The sequence below is a fragment of the Vicugna pacos genome, chromosome 19 (assembly GCF_048564905.1).
Source record: "Vicugna pacos chromosome 19, VicPac4, whole genome shotgun sequence".
NCBI lineage: Eukaryota > Metazoa > Chordata > Mammalia > Artiodactyla > Camelidae > Vicugna > Vicugna pacos.
In genome coordinates, this window is record NC_133005.1 from 27632326 (window position 1) to 27655329 (window position 23004).

The 23004-nt window shown below is 37.3% G+C and overlaps 2 protein-coding genes and 1 long non-coding RNA gene across 8 annotated transcripts in view; 1 reads left to right on the forward strand and 2 right to left on the reverse strand.

Moving 5' to 3' along the window:
* RBL1 (RB transcriptional corepressor like 1) overlaps window positions 1-14090 on the reverse strand; it is a 47627-nt gene extending 33537 nt beyond the window's left edge. The window contains exons 1-9 of one of the 2 annotated variants that reach the window (XM_006202566.4): window positions 13044-14090; window positions 9916-10049; window positions 5121-5321; window positions 4803-4867; window positions 4573-4701; window positions 4304-4464; window positions 2363-2412; window positions 1586-1772; window positions 563-729 (exon numbers count right to left, since the gene is read on the reverse strand). In XM_006202566.4, the coding sequence (XP_006202628.2) occupies window positions 563-729; window positions 1586-1772; window positions 2363-2412; window positions 4304-4464; window positions 4573-4701; window positions 4803-4867; window positions 5121-5321; window positions 9916-10049; window positions 13044-13541 (1592 nt within the window). In that variant the 5' untranslated portion in view covers window positions 13542-14090. Of the gene's footprint in view, window positions 1-562; window positions 730-1448; window positions 1533-1585; window positions 1773-2362; window positions 2413-4303; window positions 4465-4572; window positions 4702-4802; window positions 4868-5120; window positions 5322-9915; window positions 10050-13043 lie in introns of those variants that run through there. The other variant, XM_072944184.1, reaches the window with a different exon arrangement.
* Window positions 13423-22342, forward strand: LOC107033392 (uncharacterized). Of its 5 annotated transcripts, none has more exons than XR_001458851.3 (4): window positions 13423-13455; window positions 16491-16596; window positions 16797-16966; window positions 22215-22342. It is a non-coding gene; the product is annotated as an uncharacterized lncRNA (long non-coding RNA). The 5 variants fall into 5 exon arrangements; XR_012061718.1 differs by lacking the exon at window positions 22215-22342 and adding an exon at window positions 18775-19330; XR_012061715.1 differs by lacking the exon at window positions 22215-22342 and having other exon boundaries at window positions 16797-19330.
* MROH8 (maestro heat like repeat family member 8) overlaps window positions 21316-23004 on the reverse strand; it is a 39743-nt gene continuing 38054 nt past the window's right edge. Inside the window, exon 24 of the transcript XR_012061713.1 lies at window positions 21316-22291. The gene's annotated coding sequence lies outside the window, so the exon portion shown is untranslated. The remainder of the gene's footprint in view (window positions 22292-23004) is intronic.

Sequence of the window (23004 nt, forward strand, 5' to 3'; positions counted from 1 at the left end):
CACTTTAGAAAATTATAGCATGAAATCCTATCCCTCTCTTCATTTGGTTGCTGCTAATGTAATTATTTTACTGATTTTTACTATTCTCTTATTTCCTTAGGTATTAGGAAAACAGGTTTTCTAATCTGGCTTCACTTTACCATCTTTACTAGGAAATATGTCTCTTTTTCTTAAACAGGTGCATAAAATTCCACTTTGTAGCTGTACCATCAAAATATAACCAGTCTTCCATTCGATGGACATTTAGACTGAACCAATCAGAAGTCAGTGTGAAAAGAAAAACAAAAATGCATAACTTAGGAGCGTTACCAGAGTGAAATGTAAGAGCTAAATAACATTTAAGATGCATTTAACCTTGAAAGTCTATAGTAATATCTAACAAAATTTATATATAATTTTCAACAGGTACATTTATCTCACTTCAGGTCAACATACTTTGTGACTGAAATGGCATAGTAAAACTTGCCATACCCTCTTATCTCCAGAATTCTGAAATACTGAAAACAGAATGGAATACAGAATCTAAAAGAGACATTTAGAAAAATAACAGTATTGTACTTACTCAAAAATATTTATAAGTTGTTCACTTGGTGCATTTTTCAGTCCGGCCACAATGCTCTGTAATCGGCTGACACTTTGGGTGGCTGAAGCAACAGGAGTAATGACCGCTTCTTTTTCTCTTAAATATCGCCGTCCTGTCAGTGGGGTAGAAGGCGCAAATGATGTTTTCTGTCACAAAAGAAAAATATATGAGATTAAAAAGTTACCTTCTTCCTCATTATGTATTTAATTCAGTACATACACTATCTTATCTATTCAAGTTTAGTAAGTTACTTTTTCCTCCTCTTCTGGTTACTCACCAAGTTTTTAACAATATTATGCTAATAACAACCTTACATTTGAGTAACACTTTTTCAAAGTGCTTTCTATCTATAATCTCACCTTATCTTCATAACATTCATTTGAAATATAACATACACATTTTCATTTTACATATGAGGGAACAGGCACAGAGAAGTTAAAAAACTTGTTAAAGCTGACAAAGTTAATGGCAGAGCCAGGACTAAAACAGGTTTCTATTTTCTAGACCAGTGAATTTTCTAGTAGACCTCCAACCCATCTTACATATAAATATAGAATTTTAACTTTTTTGGGGGGGGTAAATATAGAATTAATCCTTGGTTATTAACAATCAAATCCAGGGTTATATGGCTGAAGTTTGGGAAGAGCACATAGTCTGTCATGGGTAGGAAAGCAAACTAAATTTTAAAGCAAGAGAACAGTGGCTAAAGTGATGCAAAGAAAGAACAGGAAGAAAGCAAAAATCCTTCTTCATGTCTAAAGACACATACTCTACTGAAAACCCAGGCATCCTGGGAAAATACCCGAATATTAGAAATAGCAAGAAATGAGGTAAAAATACTAAATGCCATAGTTTTGAAAATTACCTTTAAGGCTTTCATGAGAAATATGAATTAGTAGAAGAAACTCAAGATTTAACTTGAAAGATGCTCCTGCTGTTAGTAGAATCACACACAGAAAGAAAAAGATCATTCAAGACTGAGGCCAGGCTAGGTTATATTACTTTTTCAAAGTGTTGTTGAAGGTTACACTCCACATTGGCCTGTGCTGTCAGTTTCCCTAACGGGGTGTCACCAGTGAACTTTCGAGGAGTTCCAATTTCCTCTTCTGCATCTGCTCCCAAAAAGATCCTCTCATCGAAATCACCAACAGTTAAAACATATTCTTCATACTCCTTGTTCACTGCTTTGCTGAAAAGAGAATTATTTTAAGCTGCCAGAGTAAAACTAAGCTACACAGTGGCTTTATCTTGACTTGAAGATAGATTTCAACTCCACAGCCTGGAAAAAGCTCATGATTTCTAGTTTTTATTAACTCTGCCCATCTAACAATATAAGAGGTTCTATCTGGTTACGGACATTCTTCATATTCACATACATAGCAACAAGTTACTTTGAAATGTGAGTGAAAAGAGAATCTGAAAACTAGCTGAACCTAATTAAGATCTGATCAGTGAGGAAATAACTACATGCGGCTTTGAAATATAAGCACATTCTGAATTTGCCAACATTTGATTAATGAAAGAATGTAAACTCAAATACAGAAGTCATGGGGTCTGTTTATGAGCTGCTCAGGAAAGCAGCTGTTTTAAGTGCCAAAGTTTCTTAAAATGAATTTAAAGACAACAAGGCTTAGTGATAACACCCACTCACTGCCACTAACACAGAAAGAACCTGAATTTGGAGGAGCTATCTTGATATAAAGTTTCACTTAACAAATTGCAACAAATGATTGTCCACAGGCTATGCTTTGCCAGACACCACAAGTACTAGACACTTACCTATTATCAGTAAAACTGGAAAGGTCTAGGAGGCATTCTCCCTTTAAAATCTGGGAAGAAAAAGTAATTTTGTGACACTGTATAATTAGACATATTAACATACACACAAAAACACGACATTTATCTAAATTTTCACATTGGTACCTGTTATAAATAACACACACAAAATAGAATTAGTTCTTTCAGACCAGTAAATTCTATTTAGCATGCAAATAAAATATCAAAAAATATTTAAAGTCAAGTTTTGAAAATACTTTGAAGTTAGTCTATAGCAGTGGTTCCCAAATTTTAGTGACGTAACAATCATGCAGGGGAACTTATTAAAAATGCAGATTGACGGACCTCAAGGCCTGAACTATAGCAGCATTTTAAAAAATTCCCCAAGTGCTTCTGAGGAAAGCTGTCCAATTTTAAACACTGGTCTATGGAGAAGGAAAACTAACATTTATTGAATGATGATGTGTGTCAGGCCAAGAAAAAGATTCAAATGGAATACAGGCACTATTGCTGGTGAGAAAGAAAAACTATATTGTTATTAATATTTTCTGTGTATCCACTCTATACTTAGATTACTATACATCAGAGGCCGCAAACTCAAATGTTTTCAGGGGTCAGGATTCAACATACATAAATGAAGAGGGAAGAAAGCACATTTCCCATCCTAAAAGAAGTGGCTGTCATTTAGCTCGATGACAGTTACCCATGTAGAAATTCCAATCCAATATTGCCATAACTTCTGATTTTAAAAATTTTCATATAAAAGGTCTTTCTTTATATGTAAATTAACAATTGAACAAAATAAAAATGAAATAAAAATGAAAGGAAGGGGGTATAGCTCAGGGGCAGAGCATTTGACTGCAAATAAAAATGAAAACACCCTAGCAGGCCAAACAAAACATCTGTGGTCCAGGGGCAGGAGAACCACTTTCCAAACCAGGATACTTTTGGAGTGAAAGGAGATACTATAATAATTATGCCAAGACAAAAGCCCAAAACCAGATAATCCAGACAAACTAAAAAGTATGGTCATTGTACCCAGGGGTCACTAGTGTGTTACTTTACAGAGACATAATCCTTGAGCTCCTTTATAAGTTTACTTTCTTGGAGATTAAAATTTTACAGACAAAGAGCCATTTAAAATATATCTATATACATACATATATATATATATATATATATATATATACACACACACGTATATAGTATATATACATATAAATATTTGTTTGTTGAAAGATAAGACTAAATACAAAAGTTTATATAACAACTCAGTTAGGGCAGACATTATGCTTAAAGAAAAATCTCATAATATTATTTGCAGAGAGGGGAACCACAGTGATACCCTAATTCAAATTCCTTTTTTCTTAACCAAAGAAAACTCAAGGCCTAGCTGGATTAAATGCTTCAACGTTGGGGAAATAAGAAACTAAGACCCAAAGGAATAAGGCAATTCATAAATATAGAAATAGCTAGGTAAAAAAAGATCCAGAATGCAAGCAGGTAGCCCATAAGTGACTACAAAACTGTAAGGGATTTTCTGCTTGATTCATATAGGATTAAAGGGACAGCTGTTATACATCATCCTACTTTGAATAAATAGCAGTTATTCAAATTGTGGCAGTAAACTAGCTTACTCTGACCTTATGCTTTTCATAATTACTCTGATGTTCTATTCTTCATAATTCTTTATCAGAACCTCCTACAATTGTCTGACAGTGTATTAGTTGACAGTATATATGGTTGGTCACATTCTTCAACAACTCAGTTTCACACATCACAGAAGATCATAGGACAATTCTGCAACACAACAAAGACTGAAACCTGGGAATCTTGACCCTGAGTCCTATAATGTTGAGAACTTGTTTAAAACACTGTTTTTCCCTTTGAGGCTGCCGCTGTTCCCCATCCCAAACTAGAGCCATTTAATTGCAAGTACAGTACCTTCCTGTCAAAGAGTTTTGAAATATATGGCTTAAAGTAGTGCTCCTTTATTCCTTTGGCTTCTACTAGAAGTCCGTCATGTAGTTCACACAGTACAGCAATGATGCAGGGAGGCTCTTCAGAAGCCCTAAAGTCAGCAGTATGGAAATCAGACGGCAAACCTAGTTTGACAGGGTATGAAGAGCAATGGGGGAAAAAAGAATATGGTCAAGTTTTAAAACTTTTTCTAAAAATTGATAATCGGTTTTCAAAAAGACATAAGGTCTTACCTTTAAATGATGGATTTAACAAGTCTCGTCTATTTGGGCATATAATGGCATTGGCAAAAATCAGATCCAAGCAGCACAGAAGTAAATGATAAGAATTTACTAAATCATCTCCAATCATACGAAAATTACCTTTATAAGAAAAAAAAGATATAAAACCCAGAAACCTTTCACGTCAAATAGCACCAAGTTCCCACAGTAGATAAGTAAAACAACTGAAAGTGTCACCTTACCCTTAGTATAAACAAAGAGTGTCCAACAGAAATTAAAGAGCTCCTTAACACTGCAAGGAATCCTCCTACAAAGGGGGAGAGGGGAAATGTACTTTTTATCTAACTTGCTACATATCATTTCACATTTGTCATTCAAATTGAAACAGTAAATATAAATAACAAATAGTAAAATCAAATTACATATAAAATCTCATTCACAAAGGACAATCTATGGTTTATTAAATGAAGTTAAAATGTAGGCTTTTAAAAAATGCAAATTCCCTTAATAAGTTTGTATTGCAATGTCTATGTTAATTACATAAGGATTAAGTGTCTCACCTCTGCTTCCTGCTTCGTGGTAACTTTGGTGGCTCTTCATATGGATTTTGAAATATATCTAGAAAAATTGGCTCAAACTTTTTGAAAATTACAGTAGACACCTCAAAATTTCTTTCTAGCCTTTCTATACGTTCACGAAATTCTTGTGGCAGGTTTGACATATCCATCCACTTCTTCATTTTACTAAAAAACTGTATTAAACTAAACAGAAAAAAAGCAACTTTAAAATGAGTCCATATAATAGATGGAAAAAGAAACTATGCCTAAGAATCTTTTTTTAAAAGCCTAATTTTATAAAGAAAAGAAAAAAAGAGAAGAAAAACCCCAAAAACCTCAATTCATGTGCTACAAAATGACTTTGGTTCCCAGAATTACTGTGGGAATATAGATTTTGAACTAGTGGTCAATACATAAAGTGTCTTCTATTATGCACAGAGTATCTACCTATTTCTTTTATTCCCTGAAGCACGTAGATAATACTCTGGATATAAATCTAAGTAAATATTAGTCAAGAGACTGATGAGTTCACAAAACTAGTTTGAGGAAAGACAGAATCTTTCAATACTGGATTCTGGAAGGGGATCACAAAGCACCAGATTGTTACAGAGTGAGAATAAAATTCGTGTTTTGTGTTCAATGTGTGGTTCCATCACCAAATATAAACTAAGAAGGGAATGAAATTAACATTTGGATTGGTGGATTCTGAGTAAAGCAGATTACTCTCCATCATTTGGGTGGGCTCATCTAATCAGTTGAAGGTCTTAACAGAAAATACACTGACCTCCTCCCAAGTAAGAAGGAATTTTGCCAGCAGACTGCCTTTGGATTCAAATTAAAATATCCCTAGGTCACCGATCTGCTGGCCTACCCGAGATTCTGAACTCTCCAAGCCTCCACAACCACGTGAGTCAATTTCTTAAAATAATTCCCCCTCCACTCTCTTCTTCCCAACCTGAGAATGTCTGCATGTGTACACACGCAAATGCACTTGCTCGCACTCTCTCTCTCTCTATATATATATATACACATTCTATCGGTTTTGTTTCTCTGGTGAACCCCAATATAACATACATATAATTTTCTTCTGAACCATTTGAGAGTGAAATATAGCTATTTATACCCCTTTACTCATAGATACTTCCATTTCTATTTTCTGAGAAAGAGGTCTTACATGACTAAGCATAGTTACCAAAATCAGAAAATTTTGTATTGATAAAATACTATTAGTACATATTTAAATTTAAAATTTACCAACTATCTCAATAATGTTCTCTATAGCAATCGTAAATTTCCTAATCTAGGATCTAATCAAGTAGCATGCATTGCATTTATGTGTTATTTCCTTTTAGTTTCCTTCAATCTTCAATCAAAATCTGTTCTTCAGACAAGATTATACTGTATAGCACAGGGAAATATATACAAGATCTAATGGTATCTCACAGAGAAAAAAATGTGACAATGAATATATATATGTTCATGTATAACTGAAAGATTGTGCTCTACACTGGAATTTGATACAACATTGTAAAATGATTATAAATCAATAAAAAATGTTAAAAAAAAAAAAAGATCTGTTCTTCAGACTGTCTTTTGTGACACCAACATTTTGGAAGAAGACAGGTCAGTTATTTTGTAGTATGTCCCTACATGCTTCTCATTATTAGATTCAGGCTATGTATTTTTGACACAGTACTACATAAGTGATGTCATATCCTTCTCAGAGGTGTGTATCCATTTGTTCCATTATTGACAATAACTCTATACCTGATTTAGATGGTATCTGCCAGGTTTTCCACTTCAAAATTACTATTTTTCCCTTTGTAATTGATAAGTGACTTGTAGAGAGATACTCTGCAATTATGCAAATATTTTGCTCCCCATCAAACTGAACTTCTAGTTTTAGCATCCATTGGTGATTTTTTGCCTCAGTCAATTATTAAAAGTGGTTGCAAAATGGTGGAGTGTTTTTTCTAACTCATTTTTTTCTACATTTATTACTTGGCATTCTAATGTAAGGAAGAGATATCCCTTCTGTCCTATTTATTATCAAACTAGATTTTACTAAGTGAGTTGTAATCCATTACTGTCTCTATTCATTTTGATTTTCAGATTATCCCAGATATGGCTATGAATGAGAGCCTTTTCAAACTAGCTCCTATGTTCCTTAGACATGTCCCCACATTTTTTTGAGCACTTCCTTACTTTCTGGTATAAGCTTGTGATTCTTTTTCATTTGTCTAAATGAACATGTTGATGTTGGCCAATTGCTCTTCCAGTAATTAAGAATCTGACACTTAAAAAAATTTTTTAAACCAATTTACATTTAAAAAACATGTATCTTTTGACCCATCTCTATACTTTTAGGAATTTATCTGAAATACATATTTATAATAATGGTCACTTGTCTATAATCACAAATGACTGGATATAATCTACATGCCCATCAATAAAGGGGCTGGCTAAATATATAAAACATCCTTATATCTTAAAATATTCTACAGTCATTAAAAAAGTTAATGAGGTAGAGCCATAACTAGTAATACAAAGGATTTCCAGAATCTAAAGTAAGAAAAGCAAGTGCAGAAAAATACATGTAGTATAATCTCATTTACAACAAAAAAACAAAAAATCTGAAAAACGGATTTTTTTCTTATTTAACAATTTAATAACAATAAATGCTAATAGTGGTAAATTCTGGAGAATGAAAAAAGGAAGAGACATCTTTCTACTTTCAACCCCTCTGTATCACTTGAAAAATTTTAAACCTTTTTTTCAATTGTAGTAAAAGTATATAGAACATAAAACTTAACCATTTTTAAGTCTATAGTTCAGTGGCATTAACCATTACCACCATCTACCTCCAGAACTCTTTTCATTATTTGAAATTTTTATCATGAGCTTATACTGCTCTAAATTTTAAGTTTTTTCTCTTTTGTTCAGTTTCCTCAACAACTTATTATTTCAAAGACTTAAAAATTTTATGTTTTTAAACTTTTTTATTGATTTATAATCATTTTACAACGTTGTGTCAAATTCCAGTGTACAGCACAACTTTTCAGTTATACATGAATGTATATATATTCATTGTCACATTTTTTTCTCTGTGAGCTACCATAAGATCTTGTATATATTTCCCTGTGCTATATAGTATAATCTTGTTTGACTTTAAAACTTTATACAGTGATGAGAAACATTGATAGAAAAAGATGATAGTACAACGAATAAGGTTTTATTCAGTTAAGAAAATTACCTGAACTCCATCCATCTTAGTTATACTTTCATTTCTCTTTTTTTTTTTTTGGAGGGGGGAAGGTAATTAGGTTTGTTTGTTTGTTTGTTTATTTATTTATTTATTTATTTATTTATTTTAATGGAAGTACTGAGTATTTGAACTCAGGATCCTGTGCATGCTAAGTACGTGTTCTACCACTGAGCTACACCCTCCCCTCCATTTGTTTTTATCATGAATGACAAAAATTATATCTATTAAAGTTTTTAAAATTGTCTTGACTTAATTATTTTTCCATTTATAGAAATCAAAATTGTTCTGAGGATTTTTCTTTTCGTCTCTAATTTAGCATGAACTGAAACCTAACCCTTGCTGGATAGGGCTTTACAGTTTGTTTCTCCTCTATTCTGGAAACCCAGGAGAGCAGATAGACAATGACCTCAAAAAGTTTTGTCACAGGTCAAAAGAAAAAAAATGCAGAAACAGAGAACGTTAGCAACTATCCAAATGTGGATCACTCCATTTCTGTTGTTTTGTATGCAAATAGTTCCATACGGTTGATACTAGAGCAAGTAAAAGCTATAGCTGAGACCCCACCAATTGCTTAGTATTTGTAAGGGAAAAAATATTAACCATACAGTAAAGAAACAGGATAATATCTTTAGTAGATGATCAGAATTAACATCACCAATGAGAGGCAGATGGGTATCATGTGCCTTCAGATGTGATATGCTGAAGACACAAAATCACTTAAGTAGTTTTCCATCTGGGAATGTAAAACCTGCATCTAATCATAAGGAAACATGAAACAAATACAAAATAAGGGACAATCTATTAAAAAAGGGTGGGAGGTAGGGTGGTTGTGAATTATACTCTTCAAAAATGTCAATGTCCTAAGAGACAAAGGCTGTAGAAATGTCCCCGATTAAAGGAGACTAAGGAGACAGGGGAAATGAATGCAATACCTGATCCAATAATGGAGATGGTACTCGAGAAAAAAAAATGCCATAAAGAATTTTACTGGATCAACTAATAAAACTAGAATAGAGATAACAGATTAGGTAAGATTGTTCTATCAATAATAATAAATAAATAACTGTACTGTAGTTATTTAAGCACATATACACTTAAGTATTTAGGGGTAAAGGGCTATAATGGACGCTACTTAAATTGAAATAGTTGACAAAAGATATTGTCTAAGAGAAAAAGATAAAATGACAAAGCAAATGGGGTAAAATGTCAATAAAAGGTGAGTCTAGGTCAAGAGTATATGGATGTTCTTTGTATTTTTCTTATTTTTGCAACTTTTCTGAAAGCTTGATAATATTTTTAAGTTTAAAATACTAATGAAAAATTTATAGATAAAAAGGATGTAGTACAGAGGCCTCTGAAGTTAAAATTTAAGAAAGAGAGGCAAAGGACGAATGTGAGAATTAGGAAAAGATACCTATATGATAACAAATTTAGAATGGAATGAAGTGAAATGATGTAAAATAAAGAGAAATTAAATCCTAAAATTAAATTTAAGACTTATAAAACAATGTTTGAAAAATCAAAGTACTTTACCTTAATTTGGCCGAACGTAGTATTCTGGTAAGTGAAACACAATTTCCTTCCATGATACCCTTTCCAACTGTGGGAATAATGCTTTTGCGACACGCAACGTATAATGAACATGCCAACCAGTGTATAACTTCTCCCTGGCAGACAAAAGACAAACAACAAAATAGATATATTATGTTAAAATGCTTGAATTCTAGAACGAAAAGAGATCTCAGAATTATCTGGTCTAATTATCATTCTGTATTAACAGGCCAGAGAGGTGAAGACATTTGCCCAAGGTAACAAAGCTTGGTTAGTTGCAGTAATGGGTATAAAACTACTCTCAGTCCTGGATAAGATGCTAAATCAGTATGAATCTAAAGACAGATCTCTCACTACACCCCAAATCTAATATTATCAAAAGAGTTCTCTCAAAATTTCTCAGCATTAGCTTTCTCAGTTTTATACCACCAGTCACAGCCTTGATGGTGCTGAAGTTCCTTTCTATCAGTTTAGTTTTGTTTCTTTTTTAACTAGTCTGGCAGAGAAAGGAAAGAACAGAGTAGAAAGGTATCACACATAAATAAATTAATACCTATCTTGCACAACATAAAGGAGACTATCATTTCTGTGAGGTAAAAATTTGGGGAATTATTTACCCCAAAATTTAAAATAGTAAGTATGGCTCTTAGCAGATATTTCAATTTACAATGCTACAAAAAAGTGACACTTGGGAATTCAACATCTAATTCTCTGCTTTAGACTTGAGATATCTCCAAGCTAGACTTACTTTATGACTTCATTACTGAGCTTTACCTGAAATTTAAGGATTAAGAACTAGACACAAATCTCATTACACAATATAATACTGTTCCTATTCATTGTTCTGCAGGTCCTTTTTAAGATCAGACTCTAGAAGAATAAGATGACTGATAAAAAAATTTCTTGCAGGAATCCAAAAGGGGTGGGTAGAAATGGGTAGCCACCAATAAAACTGAGACCCAGTGGTCCTACCCTAAAATTCTTATTTGCTCAAGGCATTAAGTGAGGCAGATAAGCTTAAGGTTGAGTATTTTTAGAAGTCTTGATTAACAAATTGTTTGGATATAGCATCCAACTATTGCAGAGCTTTTGGATACAGGTTACTAGACGAAAACACCATTAAGATAGGGAAGAACCAAAAGTACTGCTTTAATTTTTTTTTCCTTAAAAAAAAAAAGCACATATAGTATTTAATCTAGTTCCTTAATTCTAGGTCTTAGAAATACAAAGATGGTTCTGATCTCATGGAACTCCAAGTCTAGAGCTAAGAGGAACAGATTCTATTATCTATAATTGATGATATATATGCTATAAGAAGAATTAAAGATTAAGTGTTAAGGGAGAATATAGTGTAGTGAGTAATTGATTTTGATGGGCAGTCAGGGAAGGATTCACAGAGGGAGACAAAACTGGTAAGTGGTAAATCACCAAAATATATGGGGGAAAAGGGGTGGGTACGGGGAAAATATAGGCAGGAGTTTGTCAGGTAGTCGAGAGAGGGTAGAGGCCAGCCAGGGAGAGAGATTCTTAGGAAGCAGTAGATATATGAAAATCTTTTCACCAAAAACAAAACAAAAAGAGGAAAATAAAGCATTGTAGATAGAATAAACACGAACACTCTTAACTTTCACAACTGTGCTAAGTCAAATATGTAAGATATCCTGATCAATTCTACCTAACTGGAGATTTAGCTCAATTTTCCTTGGAGTAGGGAGTGAGGGAAAAGCTTCCAGGCAGAGGGAATGGCATGGAGAAAGCACACAAGTAGCAACAAGCTTGACATATTCAAGAATCTGAAAGAGATGCCTTGTTTAATGAATGCCTTGACCACAGCCTGCACTCAGCAATGCTTATTCAATGAGACCAAATGAAGATTTGGGATGTCAGAATGCTTTCTCAGACTTTTTTAGAAGTTTGTTTTCAATTGAGAGGCCATAATTTAGAATTTCCCTTACTTTCTTCTTCCTCCTCAAGATTTCCAGGCGTGCCACTCAGATGCAGACCATGGTCCTTTATACAATCTATCGAGTCCTACTCTGGAGACATACAAGTGTCTCCCGTTCTCCCTCACATATAAACACACACACTCGACTTCAAATTTCCAACTCTACCTCTTTGAACCCAGCAATTATTTTAGCGGGTGATGACTCAGTAGAGCACTCTGTGAGTTCAGCCCTCCTGGATCACGAAAATCTTTGATCATAAGGCATCACAATTCTGTCTCTATACTGGGCTTATGCTTGTCTGGGTTCGAATGATAATTAGCAGAACGATCCTGGGCAAGACAATCTTCTGGGCCTTGATATTATTACCTGGAAAAGTGGGTTTACTACTCACTGCCCTGCCTCGTTCACAGGGCTGTTGTGAGGACTAAATGCAAGAACGGTTGGGGAAAATCTAAAAATAGCCTACATTTATTTTGTTCAGAGACAGATACTGTGCTTAGCATCAGGCCAATCTAATTATCCCCATCTGAGAGAGGAGAAACCTGGCACCAAGAGACAAGTGCTGTGTGCACATTGGCTGTGACCAAACTTCTGTACAGTGGCAGGGCTGCAAAGCGAGTAACCCGCACACCTTCAGGCGGAAGGGCGGAGAGGTGAAATGGCTCAGACTCCTTAACCTGGCTCTACTACTAACCGTGTGACTTTGGGCAAGTAGCTCTTTGGGGGCTCAGCTTCCTCATCTGTGTAATGGGGATCACAGAACATGTTCAGAGGGTTGTGGAGAGAACTAAGCGAGATGATATATTTAAAGCGCTGGACAGTGGCGTCTAGGCACAAAATTCATCTAAACTTTTACCATTATTCACTTTTAAAAATAGACTTAAGGGCAGTCCCATGACGTCTGCGGCGCTAGTCTGGAGTCTAGGGGACCCCTGAGTGATACGTGACCTTGGACAAGCCACTCCTTTTCCGGACTTCAGTTTCCCGCCTCAAGATAAATGGATAGATTAATCTACACCCGCCCTTCCAGCTTCGCACGCCTCGGCGCGGGGTTGGGCAGAGACCCTTCCCGGTGGGGAAACTCCCACCGCCCCATAGGGTGGGGTAGGGGCGGGGCGGGGGGTGGGGCCTGGCGAGTTCGGGTCCCCACCTGCCGCCTCTCACCTCCAGGCTGTAGTTGCCCCGGATGGCGGTGAAGTCGTCCAGGGCTTCGGCCGCGCTCCCCTCGTCCAGGTTCAGCTCCTGGCACAGGGCCTGCAGCGCCTCCCCGGCCGCGGCGACCACCGCCGCCCCCTCGGCGTGGGGGTCGTCCTCATCCATTCCCAGGCCCGGCGGGCGGCGCGGCCACAGCCCCCCGATTCCTTTCTCCCTCCTGGCTGCGCTACCCACAACCACCCGCGCCCAAAGCGCGCGAAAATCGGGGGTTGCAGTACGACTTCTCTTCCATGGTCTGCATCCGCGTTTCTCCTCAAAAAAAGTCCGCTTCTCCTCCGGGGCTCCCAGCCGTCCCTCTCCGGAAATGTGATAAGAAGACGGACCTCGGGGCCTAAGAAAGGCCTGGCTTGGCCCTTGACAGGTAGCGGTGGACACAGCCGACGGGGCAAATTGGGAGCGGAGGGATCGGCAGCCAGCGCGCAGGGTCTGCTGGGAATTGTAGTCCATATCCTGCCTTGGAAGCGGCGGCCCCTCCGTTTCTTGGTGACTCTTTGGTTTGGGCCGAGCTGGGCTGCATGCTGCGAGGTGGCATCATTCATCTTAGGGAGAAGCCTCCTCTGCCCCTCCAACCCACGGTCCTGGGTTTGTCACTGCCCTAGGGCGCCAAAGTCTGATCAAGACTTGCTCCTTGAGTTAGGAGACCGAGTGGGGAGGGGGTGGAGGAGGGGGGCCCGTCGGACTTCCCTCAGCGTCTCCAGCGCGTAGTGAGTGGTCTGTTGAGTGACGAAGGGAACACCTATCCACCTCTCCTTTATCTCTAAACGAGGTTTGACTTAGGCTGAAAGAACTTTAGGAGGGGGGCCCTGTCTCAGCTTCCCGGACCCTGGGAAATATGACCCTGGAACCCAGTTAAGATAGTCATTCCAAACTTGGGAATGGCCTGAGCATCATCTGAAGGTATAGAACTGGTGTGGAAGCGTACCCTTCTGCTACCAAAACCCCTTCTCATAGGAAGAGCTAGAGTGATCCTTTTTAAAAGGTAAATCAGAGTTTGTCAAGAATCCTTCAGTAGACTCCTTTTGCCCTTAACATACTATCCAAACTTCTTTCCGTGGCCTGTAAAGCCCCATGTTATCTGGCCTCACCTCATCTAAGGCACTGTCCCCCTCCTCAGGAATATAAGAAGATCCAGCCTCACTGCTGTGTTTTGGAACGTTGGAAACACCAAGCTGCCAAACTAGTTCTTGACTCAGGGCCTTTCGCACATGCTGATCAAACAGCCACAGATACTCTATGCCAGGTCTTTGCTTGTCTGGGTGTTCCTTGTCATTCAACTTTTTAGTTTTAGTCTCCTTGTCAGGCCATCCCTGAGCACTGTATTTAAAATACTTGACCCCCATTCTCCCCACCACCTCATTTCGTTATCTTCATAGCACCTTACCACTATCTGAAATTTTGTGTATTCATTGGCTCTTTCTACTAAAATGTGAGTTGATAAGAGCAGGGGCCTTCCTTTCATGTTCAATGTATTCCAGAGTTTAGATCAGTGCCTGACTCATAGTACTTAGTGTGGTCTGTCTGAAAAATTACAAACAGCCTATTGTTGCTTGGATGAGTGAAGGAGTCACCAGAGATGAAAATGGGAGACACATCAAGTTAGGTTGCGAAGGACCACATATGACCCCCTAAAAGCCTGGACATTATCAGTGGGGGTTTTAATGAAAAGAGGTGATGATCAGTATGTGTTTTGGACAGGTTCCTCTGGCTGCAGTGAAACACATGGGTTGAATGGGGTAGAGACTAGAGGTATGGAGATTGTAGGGGGCTGGTCCATCATGGGAAGGAGAGATGTTGCTGTCCTAGAACTGAAGGGGGCACTGCTGAGGGGAGGAGTCTCCAGTAACAGGTTTCCATCTGGGCCAAGAGGATGAAAGGTGAGACTGTCAACTAGAATGGGAATACAACCAGAGTGATGAGACCATTTCTGGAATGTTATGTGTGGGATGCTTGCAGAAAGTTTAAGAGGAGACTGTTGGTCCTGGAAGGTGACCCCTCTTTCTTGGGCAACTTCCCAGTCTTCTACATTCTCCACACATAGAGAGGGGTGGGACTTGGGAACCAGCCACAAGCTGGGTCTCAATGTGAGTAACAACTCAAACTCCCCCCTAAAAACTCAAACTGAACCACCCATGAGGTACTTCCAACTCTGCTTCCTTCTAGAAGCTACTGCTGTAGCTGACTTCAGGACCATCTTATTATTTTCTGAAAGGGATGGTGGCACATAATGTCAGCACAGAGACTCGCCTCTCATGAGTTTTAACTTAGAGGATTGGTTATGGGCAGTTAAGGAAGTCTGTATCTCCAGTGCCAAGGGATCTGTAACAGGGCTTATCATCCCACCTCCTAATTTCCTTTCCTGTCAGCAAAGAAATGTCAGGATTAGTGGAGGTTGAGATGGATGAAGGTCCTCCTGTAGTGGCTCCTTTGTTTTCTAATTAACCTACTGTGCTTATTTAAGAGAGAGTTCCAGGAGTGGGGACAGCCTAGACATGAAGATGTGGGAATTTTTAGGCAGTACCCGAGGCTAATGGAGCAGGTTCATATCACTCAAGGAATGTGTTGCTGTGAGAAGAGAGTCAAGAGCAAAACCCCTAGAACACCAATGTTTCAGGGGTGGGAAGAATTTTAGGAGTGAATGAATAAAAAAACCAAACTGTCCAGAGAGGTATAAAAACAAGGAGCAATATCTCAGAAGCCAGGAAAGAGGTACACCATAGAGTCCAACACCGCAGAGAGTTCAAATAGAATGAGGAATTCAAAGAAGACTTCATATGTTATCATTCATATGTTTTTAGTCTTTGCCAGAGGCAGTTTTCTTTAACACAGTGGGAGTGGAAGCCAGATTACTGAGGGGCTAGTGGGAGGAAGATCAGAAAGTTGAAGTAGGAAGTAAAAACTCCTCTTAAGTAGCTTGGTGGAGGACAGCCAAATGGAAGGGTATTTTCTAGGAAATGCAAGCATGTGAATTAATCAGGGACAGGAGGAGGTAGAGACTGAAGATAAAAAAAAGATCATCAGGTTAGCCAGACCCTATAAAAGTTGGCCAAATCAGGAATCCAGAGCCTGGCCCTCCTCTTCATAGCTCTTGTCTGGGAGATTGTCACCTTACATCCAGATTAATGCAGACCTGCTAGACACTCTGGTGAGTGCAAAATAGAGCAACATACAGTAGGGAGTTGAGAGTGGTAAAGGTGGGGGAACAACTGTTGAGAAATATCACTGGCTCTATCAAATGCAAACATCATGGTCAAAATTTTTTGAGGAAAAATAGAGTGAAAGTCAGTCTACCCCACAAGATCCTGGCATTCATAGCTAGTCCTGGACAAGACCGCAAGAGCAGAGAAGCCTCACGTTTTTTGCCTTTGCCATAACTAATCAATTCTTTTTTTTATCCAGATCTGAACCACAGTGGGTCATTCTCGCCTTGAAAAGAAACCAAGATAAAAAGAAACAGCTCTCAGAACAAAACCAGAGATTCATTGCCCCATTTTTCCTCTCTTTAGTAAGTAGTCTGGCTTTCAGTGAGTTGCAGTCTATGTACTGTAGACCATTTCTTCTTTGCTGCTGGATGTGATTCTCTTGATTCTTTTCCCACTTTCTGCATACTAAGTCCTGCAAACCCTTCATTTCTTCATTCCACAAATGTTTACTGAATGCCTGCTATGTGCCAGATACTGATTCTTCCTTTGCTGTGATTTTCAGATCATCCAAACTTGAACTGAGGAGCACTGCTGGCTTGAAAATGATCCAAGAACAAAAGAAACAACTCTCCAAGGTCATACACCAAACAAAAACTGAGAAACATTCTGTATGTTTGCTTTTTTTTTTTTTTCTCTTCGGAACTGAATCTGGGCTCTAACTTTGGATTTTTAGTAAGTCATATCGTGTGTGTGTAAAGCCTTCCATTTTCATCTCCTGTCTTTTGATTCATCTGATCTGTCACCCTTTACATCCAATTAGTCACTCACTTCTATGACTTTTCCTTTTCCATGGTGTGATTCTCAGACTTTCCTGAATTGAATTATTGGAAGTGCAGGCCTGGGAAATGAGGCCAAGATAAAGGGAAAATACTCTTGAGTTCCCTTATTTCCCTTATGAAATAAAGCAGATTTAAGCAGTAATCTCCCCCCCTCCCCTTCTTTTGGTCTGTAACTCAATTGTGTCGTTGGCTTTCAGTGAACAGTGCTTCCATGTTCAGCAAAACAACCCAGCCCCATGCTGGGTCCTCTTTGTTATCAGTGACTCCCTGCTCCTCATCCCCAACTCTTCCTCCACCAGGTTTCTAGTTGTTTTTCAGCATTTTGTATTTTCTCTTCCAATCCATCTTATATTTACTTAACTAATCTAGTCTTTCTCAAGCAGCATTTGTATTGTGTCTCTCCAAACTCTTCAGGGCTTCACTATTATCAGTTGAATCAAATTCAGGCAACTAAGCATCGAGGATGCATCAGTCAGTTCCAGCATCACCTGCCTGCTTTTTATTTTTTTTCTTTTGTCAATATATTCTTACATTTTCTCAGGGGTTGTGTTGGGTTTTATTTTTCATTAGTATCCAGTGGCCTGCTGTTTAACATTCAGCTGAGCTTTTTTGAATAGAAAGTGAAGTAGGGGTAGTGAAAGAGATTTACTCTGCCCTTTATTTCTGATCCAGATACATCATGAAGGTTGTTTCTATTTTGATCCTATTGTGTGATCGCCTCTATCATTAGCTTCCCAGTTGTGGTTTACTATTTCATAGTTCCCCAGAGCCTGTGTCCAAAGCCTGATTAATACCTTTAGAAGCTCCAAGATTAGTGGATTCCTCCCAACTGTAATTCAAAATATAAACAATTCAAACCACAAAATAAGCGTAAGAAAGTACAATAGAGTCCTGATTATTTTTCCCAACCTGGCTATTTCATTTTGAAATTTTTTGCCAAAAAAAAAAAAAATTGGGGGTAGGGGGTCCCCCAGCTTTGCTCTGCTCTAAGCAGGTACTTAGTCTGCACATGCACCTCTTAGGGAAAAACTGCTTCACCACCTAACTGTCAAAAAAAGCAGTTAATAGTTGTGGGGGAGGGGCAAGACCTGACTCATCATTCTTACTGTGCTTGTTTCTCCAAGGAAAAGCTGAAGTGGTGATCCTTACACTGGGTCCCTACAGAGAAAGTAGTGCCAGCCCTACTCACAAGGACAATTAATGATTTTTGTACCTTGCTTAGACTTCAGATAAGGAAATTAGAAACCGAAAAGCCCAATTTAACTTAAAGATGTTAATTCTAAAGCCTTTATCTGTCAAACTTTAAGCCCAGGACATTCAATTTGGTCACAAGAAGGTATTTCAGAATAGCATTTTCTTTTAAGTTTTCCTCTAAGAGACTGTCCTGACACAGACCTCATTCTACCCAGAACCAAAACTTAGGATCACTTTTGTTTCCTGAATCTATACATACTTAGGTTAATCCTGCTCCCCGATATCCCCAGGGAAGCTGGAAATCTGCACATTAGCTAAAACCCAGCCCAGATATTATTAGCCTCTTAGCAGAAGGTCTTGGTGGAAAGGTCAAACCTATGAGAGGGATGAATGTCACACCTAAAGACAGCAATGGCAAACAATCAGTAAGATAATCACTGTTGCTTTTTTCCTCCTTTTAATTTCCTCATTCGATTTAAAGAATTGGTATTTTCCTTTTCTTCTTAGAAACAGCTAAGGCTATTACCTCTGGAGCTACTGAAGAAAGTACAGAGGATTGGAATCAAGAGATACAAATCTAAGTCCTAGCACTGCTACTTTCTGATTTTGCAAGTGATTTAACCTCTCTGAGCCTGTTTCCTCATCTGTAAAATGGCGATAACAATAATATCTATACAATTAATGCAAGGTGAAAAAAAATAACATGAAGGTTCTATGCAAAGAACAATTATAACTTACTATTTCCCCTATTGTTTTCCTTACTGCACCGGAAACAGGTACAACCAACTCTAATCATTATAGTAGAACCAACTCTAATCTACTTTGTTTCTACATCTGGAAGTGTTTCATCTCAATCAATATAACTGACTCTTAAATGCAGGAATTTAAGTTGAATAACTGAGGTTAGGAATGGGTTCACTTAGAGCAAACAGACAGAGGATTATATATACACATGTATCTATAAAACATCCGTAAAGACACATGAGAAACTGGGAACAGTGTTGCCTAAGGGAAGAGGAATTTGAAAGCAGTGAGATAAGAATAAAAAATTACTTTTACTGTTTCTTTTTGTATCTTTTGAACTTCCTACTTAACACCCAAAGCTAACTTATAAAATGTATGCTATCAAATAAAAGGAAATAGACCATCACCTATGTATTCTATGATACTTAACCTTTTTTACTACCTGTTTTCATTGATAAGTTCAGTTAATTAAAAACTGCACCTAAGAACTTCTAAGCATTTTGTCACTTCAGAAATTATTTTTCTCTGTATATGTGATTAAAAAAAATAAGACACGGGGTGGAGAATCATGAATTTCCATATACAATTGCAACGTCATTACTAAGGTCCTTAAGTTTGAAATGCAACAAACAAAAGCAAAACCCTGGTGGTTAGACCATTTCAGATGTTAACTGAATTCTAACTAAAATAACAGACCAAAGGCTAATTTCCTCAACAGAAAAAGCTTCTATGACTCAACATGTAAAAGACCAACAAATCTCCTCAAAATGGGGAAAGGATTTGAATACAGCCTAAGAAAAGGAAATGTAGATGACATTTAGACACGAAAAGATGCTCAACCTTTCTAAGAAGAAAAAATACAACTTAAACCACTGAAAAGCCATTTTTTAAAAAATTTATTCAATTGGCAAAATCCAAAAGTTTGAAAATGCTTCCGGTTGACTCCCCATTTCTTTCAGAGTTAAGCCCAACTCTTTGTCCTGGCCTTGTAAGTCAGTAAGGATCTGGGTCTGGTCCCTTATAACACTTCATTTTCCTCTACCTTCACTTGCTACTTTCTCCTTTCTCATCCGACCCTAGTTACACCGGCCTTCTCGTGCTTCCTTGACTACCCTAGACAACCCTAGTGCCTTAGGACTTTTGAAACATCTACTTCCTCTGCCCAGAATGTTCTTTCCCTAGATCTGCATAGCTACCTCCCTTACCTCCTTCAAGTCTTTGCTCAAATATCACCTTCTCAATGAAGCCTCGTGTTAACCATTCTATTTAAACTGCAGCCCCACCTCCCCACAAGCACCACACTCCTGATTCCACATACTCTGATCTGTTTCCAAGAGTATATTCCAGCTTCCACTGTACTGTATGATTTTATGTTTATTTATATGTTATTATACATTACATTATTTCTCTCCTCCTACTAGAATATAAACCCCACTAGGGCAGGAATTTTGTTCTGTTTTATTTCTTGGTGTTTCCTAATTACCTAGAACAGTGCTTGGCCCATAGCATAAGTTCAGTATTTGTAGAGTGAATGAATATCACATTGTGCTGGCAAGGATGTGGGGAGAAAAGCACACTCATACATCGCTGGGGTGTAACTGTTAACTACCTCATTTGGCAATATTTTAACTTGAAATTACAAGTGACATATCCTTTAACTTGGTAATTCCACTTTTCGGATTTTATCCTAAAGACACACTTGGCCATGTATGAAATACATATGGCCATAGTTACTATATTATTGTTTGTGCCAAAGATTGGAAGTTACCTAGATGTCCATTAATATAATAAATACAATGAAATAGTGGGCAGGAATATAGAATGAAGAAATTCTTTTTTGGACTGATATGGAAAATTTTCAGATATTAAGGAGAAAAAGTGCAAGGTGTAGAACAGTATGTGTAGAATACTATAGTTTGTGAAAAAAGTAGGGAAGATAATACACATATTTGCTCATAAATGCATAATTATATCTTAAAGGAGATACAAGAAACTGGTAACACTGGGTGCCTTCAGGGAGGTGAAGTGGATGGATGGAAATATTTTGTAACCTTTGCATTTTGGATGTATATATGCATTATCACTTTGATAAATTTATAATAAGTCAAGAAAAAATGTTATCTGAATTTCTCTTTTTAAATACTGTATTTTGGTTTCCATGACCCTGACTGATTTAATTATTCTGATTAAAAAACAGTACATTGAGGTCAGGGCTTTCATTTAAGGAATCAGATGCAGATATAAGTATATTGAGGTTATTTTCAGATTCAGTCACTTACTGATTTTAAAACAAGACCACTTAACTGATGTTTATTTCATACTTTTATTTTGTTTTGGCAGAGATGAGACCTGGGTGGTATTATGATATTAATATTTCAAACATCTTAAAAGATTTCTTTTAGCAACCAGGATGCTGTAGCAATTTCATTGTTAAATAGAAAAACTTATAAAGTTTGAATTAGAAAATCCTTTTGTAACTTTTAAAATTTTCAATTATTTTAATGATGCAGTTGTTAGAAATGGTTTTGCAGAGGACTTTAGGCTTAGAAATCTAAAAAAGGAAAAAAAAAATCCTGCCAAGATTATTTAAAGCTCTAAAACAGGTTACCACAAAGGAAGTAGTTATGGAAATGTGTTTGGCTAAAAACCTATTTAAAAACATTTTTTCATATAAAGTTACTAAAATACAGTAGATTGGTTGGTCAGACTTTATAATTCCAAGGGGTCTTGGACAGAAACAATAATCTGGGCATTACTACAACACAAAAACTCTATAGAAATCACCAAGGCTATCGTAGGGGAAAGGTTTGAGGTCTTTCTTGGAAAAGTCAACTTCTTTAAAGTCACAACACTTCAATTGCCTATAAATTGTGCCCTTCTTGCCCCAAAAGTGATTTCCTAAGATCAACTGATACGCAATCAGAGCTTGAATTCAGCAGGATTTAGTAGGATGGCTTTGGTTGGTTGAAAGACAAAGGCTTGGGAGATGCACCCTTACATGGAATATGCAGAACTGTGACCTAACCTTTTAAACCCAATGAGTGGTCGGGGAAGCAGTCTTTACACTTCCTAACTGTGGTCTTCTGAAGTGGTCTGGAGTAAGATTTTACTGAAAACAAGTCCTAGGGGCCAATAAGGCTAGACTGTATTTTGATGTATCTTCTATAGTATCAAAACCTTCTACCTTTTTATCTCATTCACAGGTGGACATCCTTTCTGGATTCTCAGCTCCATCTTCCTCAAACCTCTTGCCATATCCCTGCTTCCTTTAAAAATTTCCCTAAGAGAAAGAAAAATATCATATGATATCACTCATATGTGGAATCTAAAAGAAAAAAAGCAAAACAGAAAAAAGAGGACACTAATGAACTCGTCTACCAAACAGAAACAGACTCGCAGACATATTAAACAATCTTATGGGTTACCAGGGGAAAGGGAGTGGGAAGGGATAAATTTGGGTGTTTGAGATTTGTAAATGTTAACCACTATATATAAAAATAAATTAAAAAAAACAAATTTCTTCTGTACAGCACAGGGAACTATATTCAGTATCTTGTAATAACCTTTAATGAAAAAGAATATGAAAACAAATATATGTATATATATGCATGACTGGGACATTATGCTGTACACCAGAAATTGACACATTGTAACTGATTATATGTCAATTAAAAAAATAAAAATAAATAAAATTTCCCTTTCTACATCTACACTGCTAAAATAGAGGTGGCGGGGGAGGTGTGACATTCCCCTCATTAAAGATTCTTTGGTACTGTCAAATGACAAAAATAACACAATTTAGCAACAAGTTTGATATCCTTTACTCAAGGGAAAACAATTCAAGGACTGGGGGAGTACAGTGCTGTTTGTCATCACAGTTCGTCAGACTCTTTCCTGAGAGGGAGAAAAAAGGAACATGGAGCCAAGAATCTGGGAGAAGGAAGGAGGGAGCTGGAAGGGGCAGAGATCTGACCTACTTCACAATTTTACCTA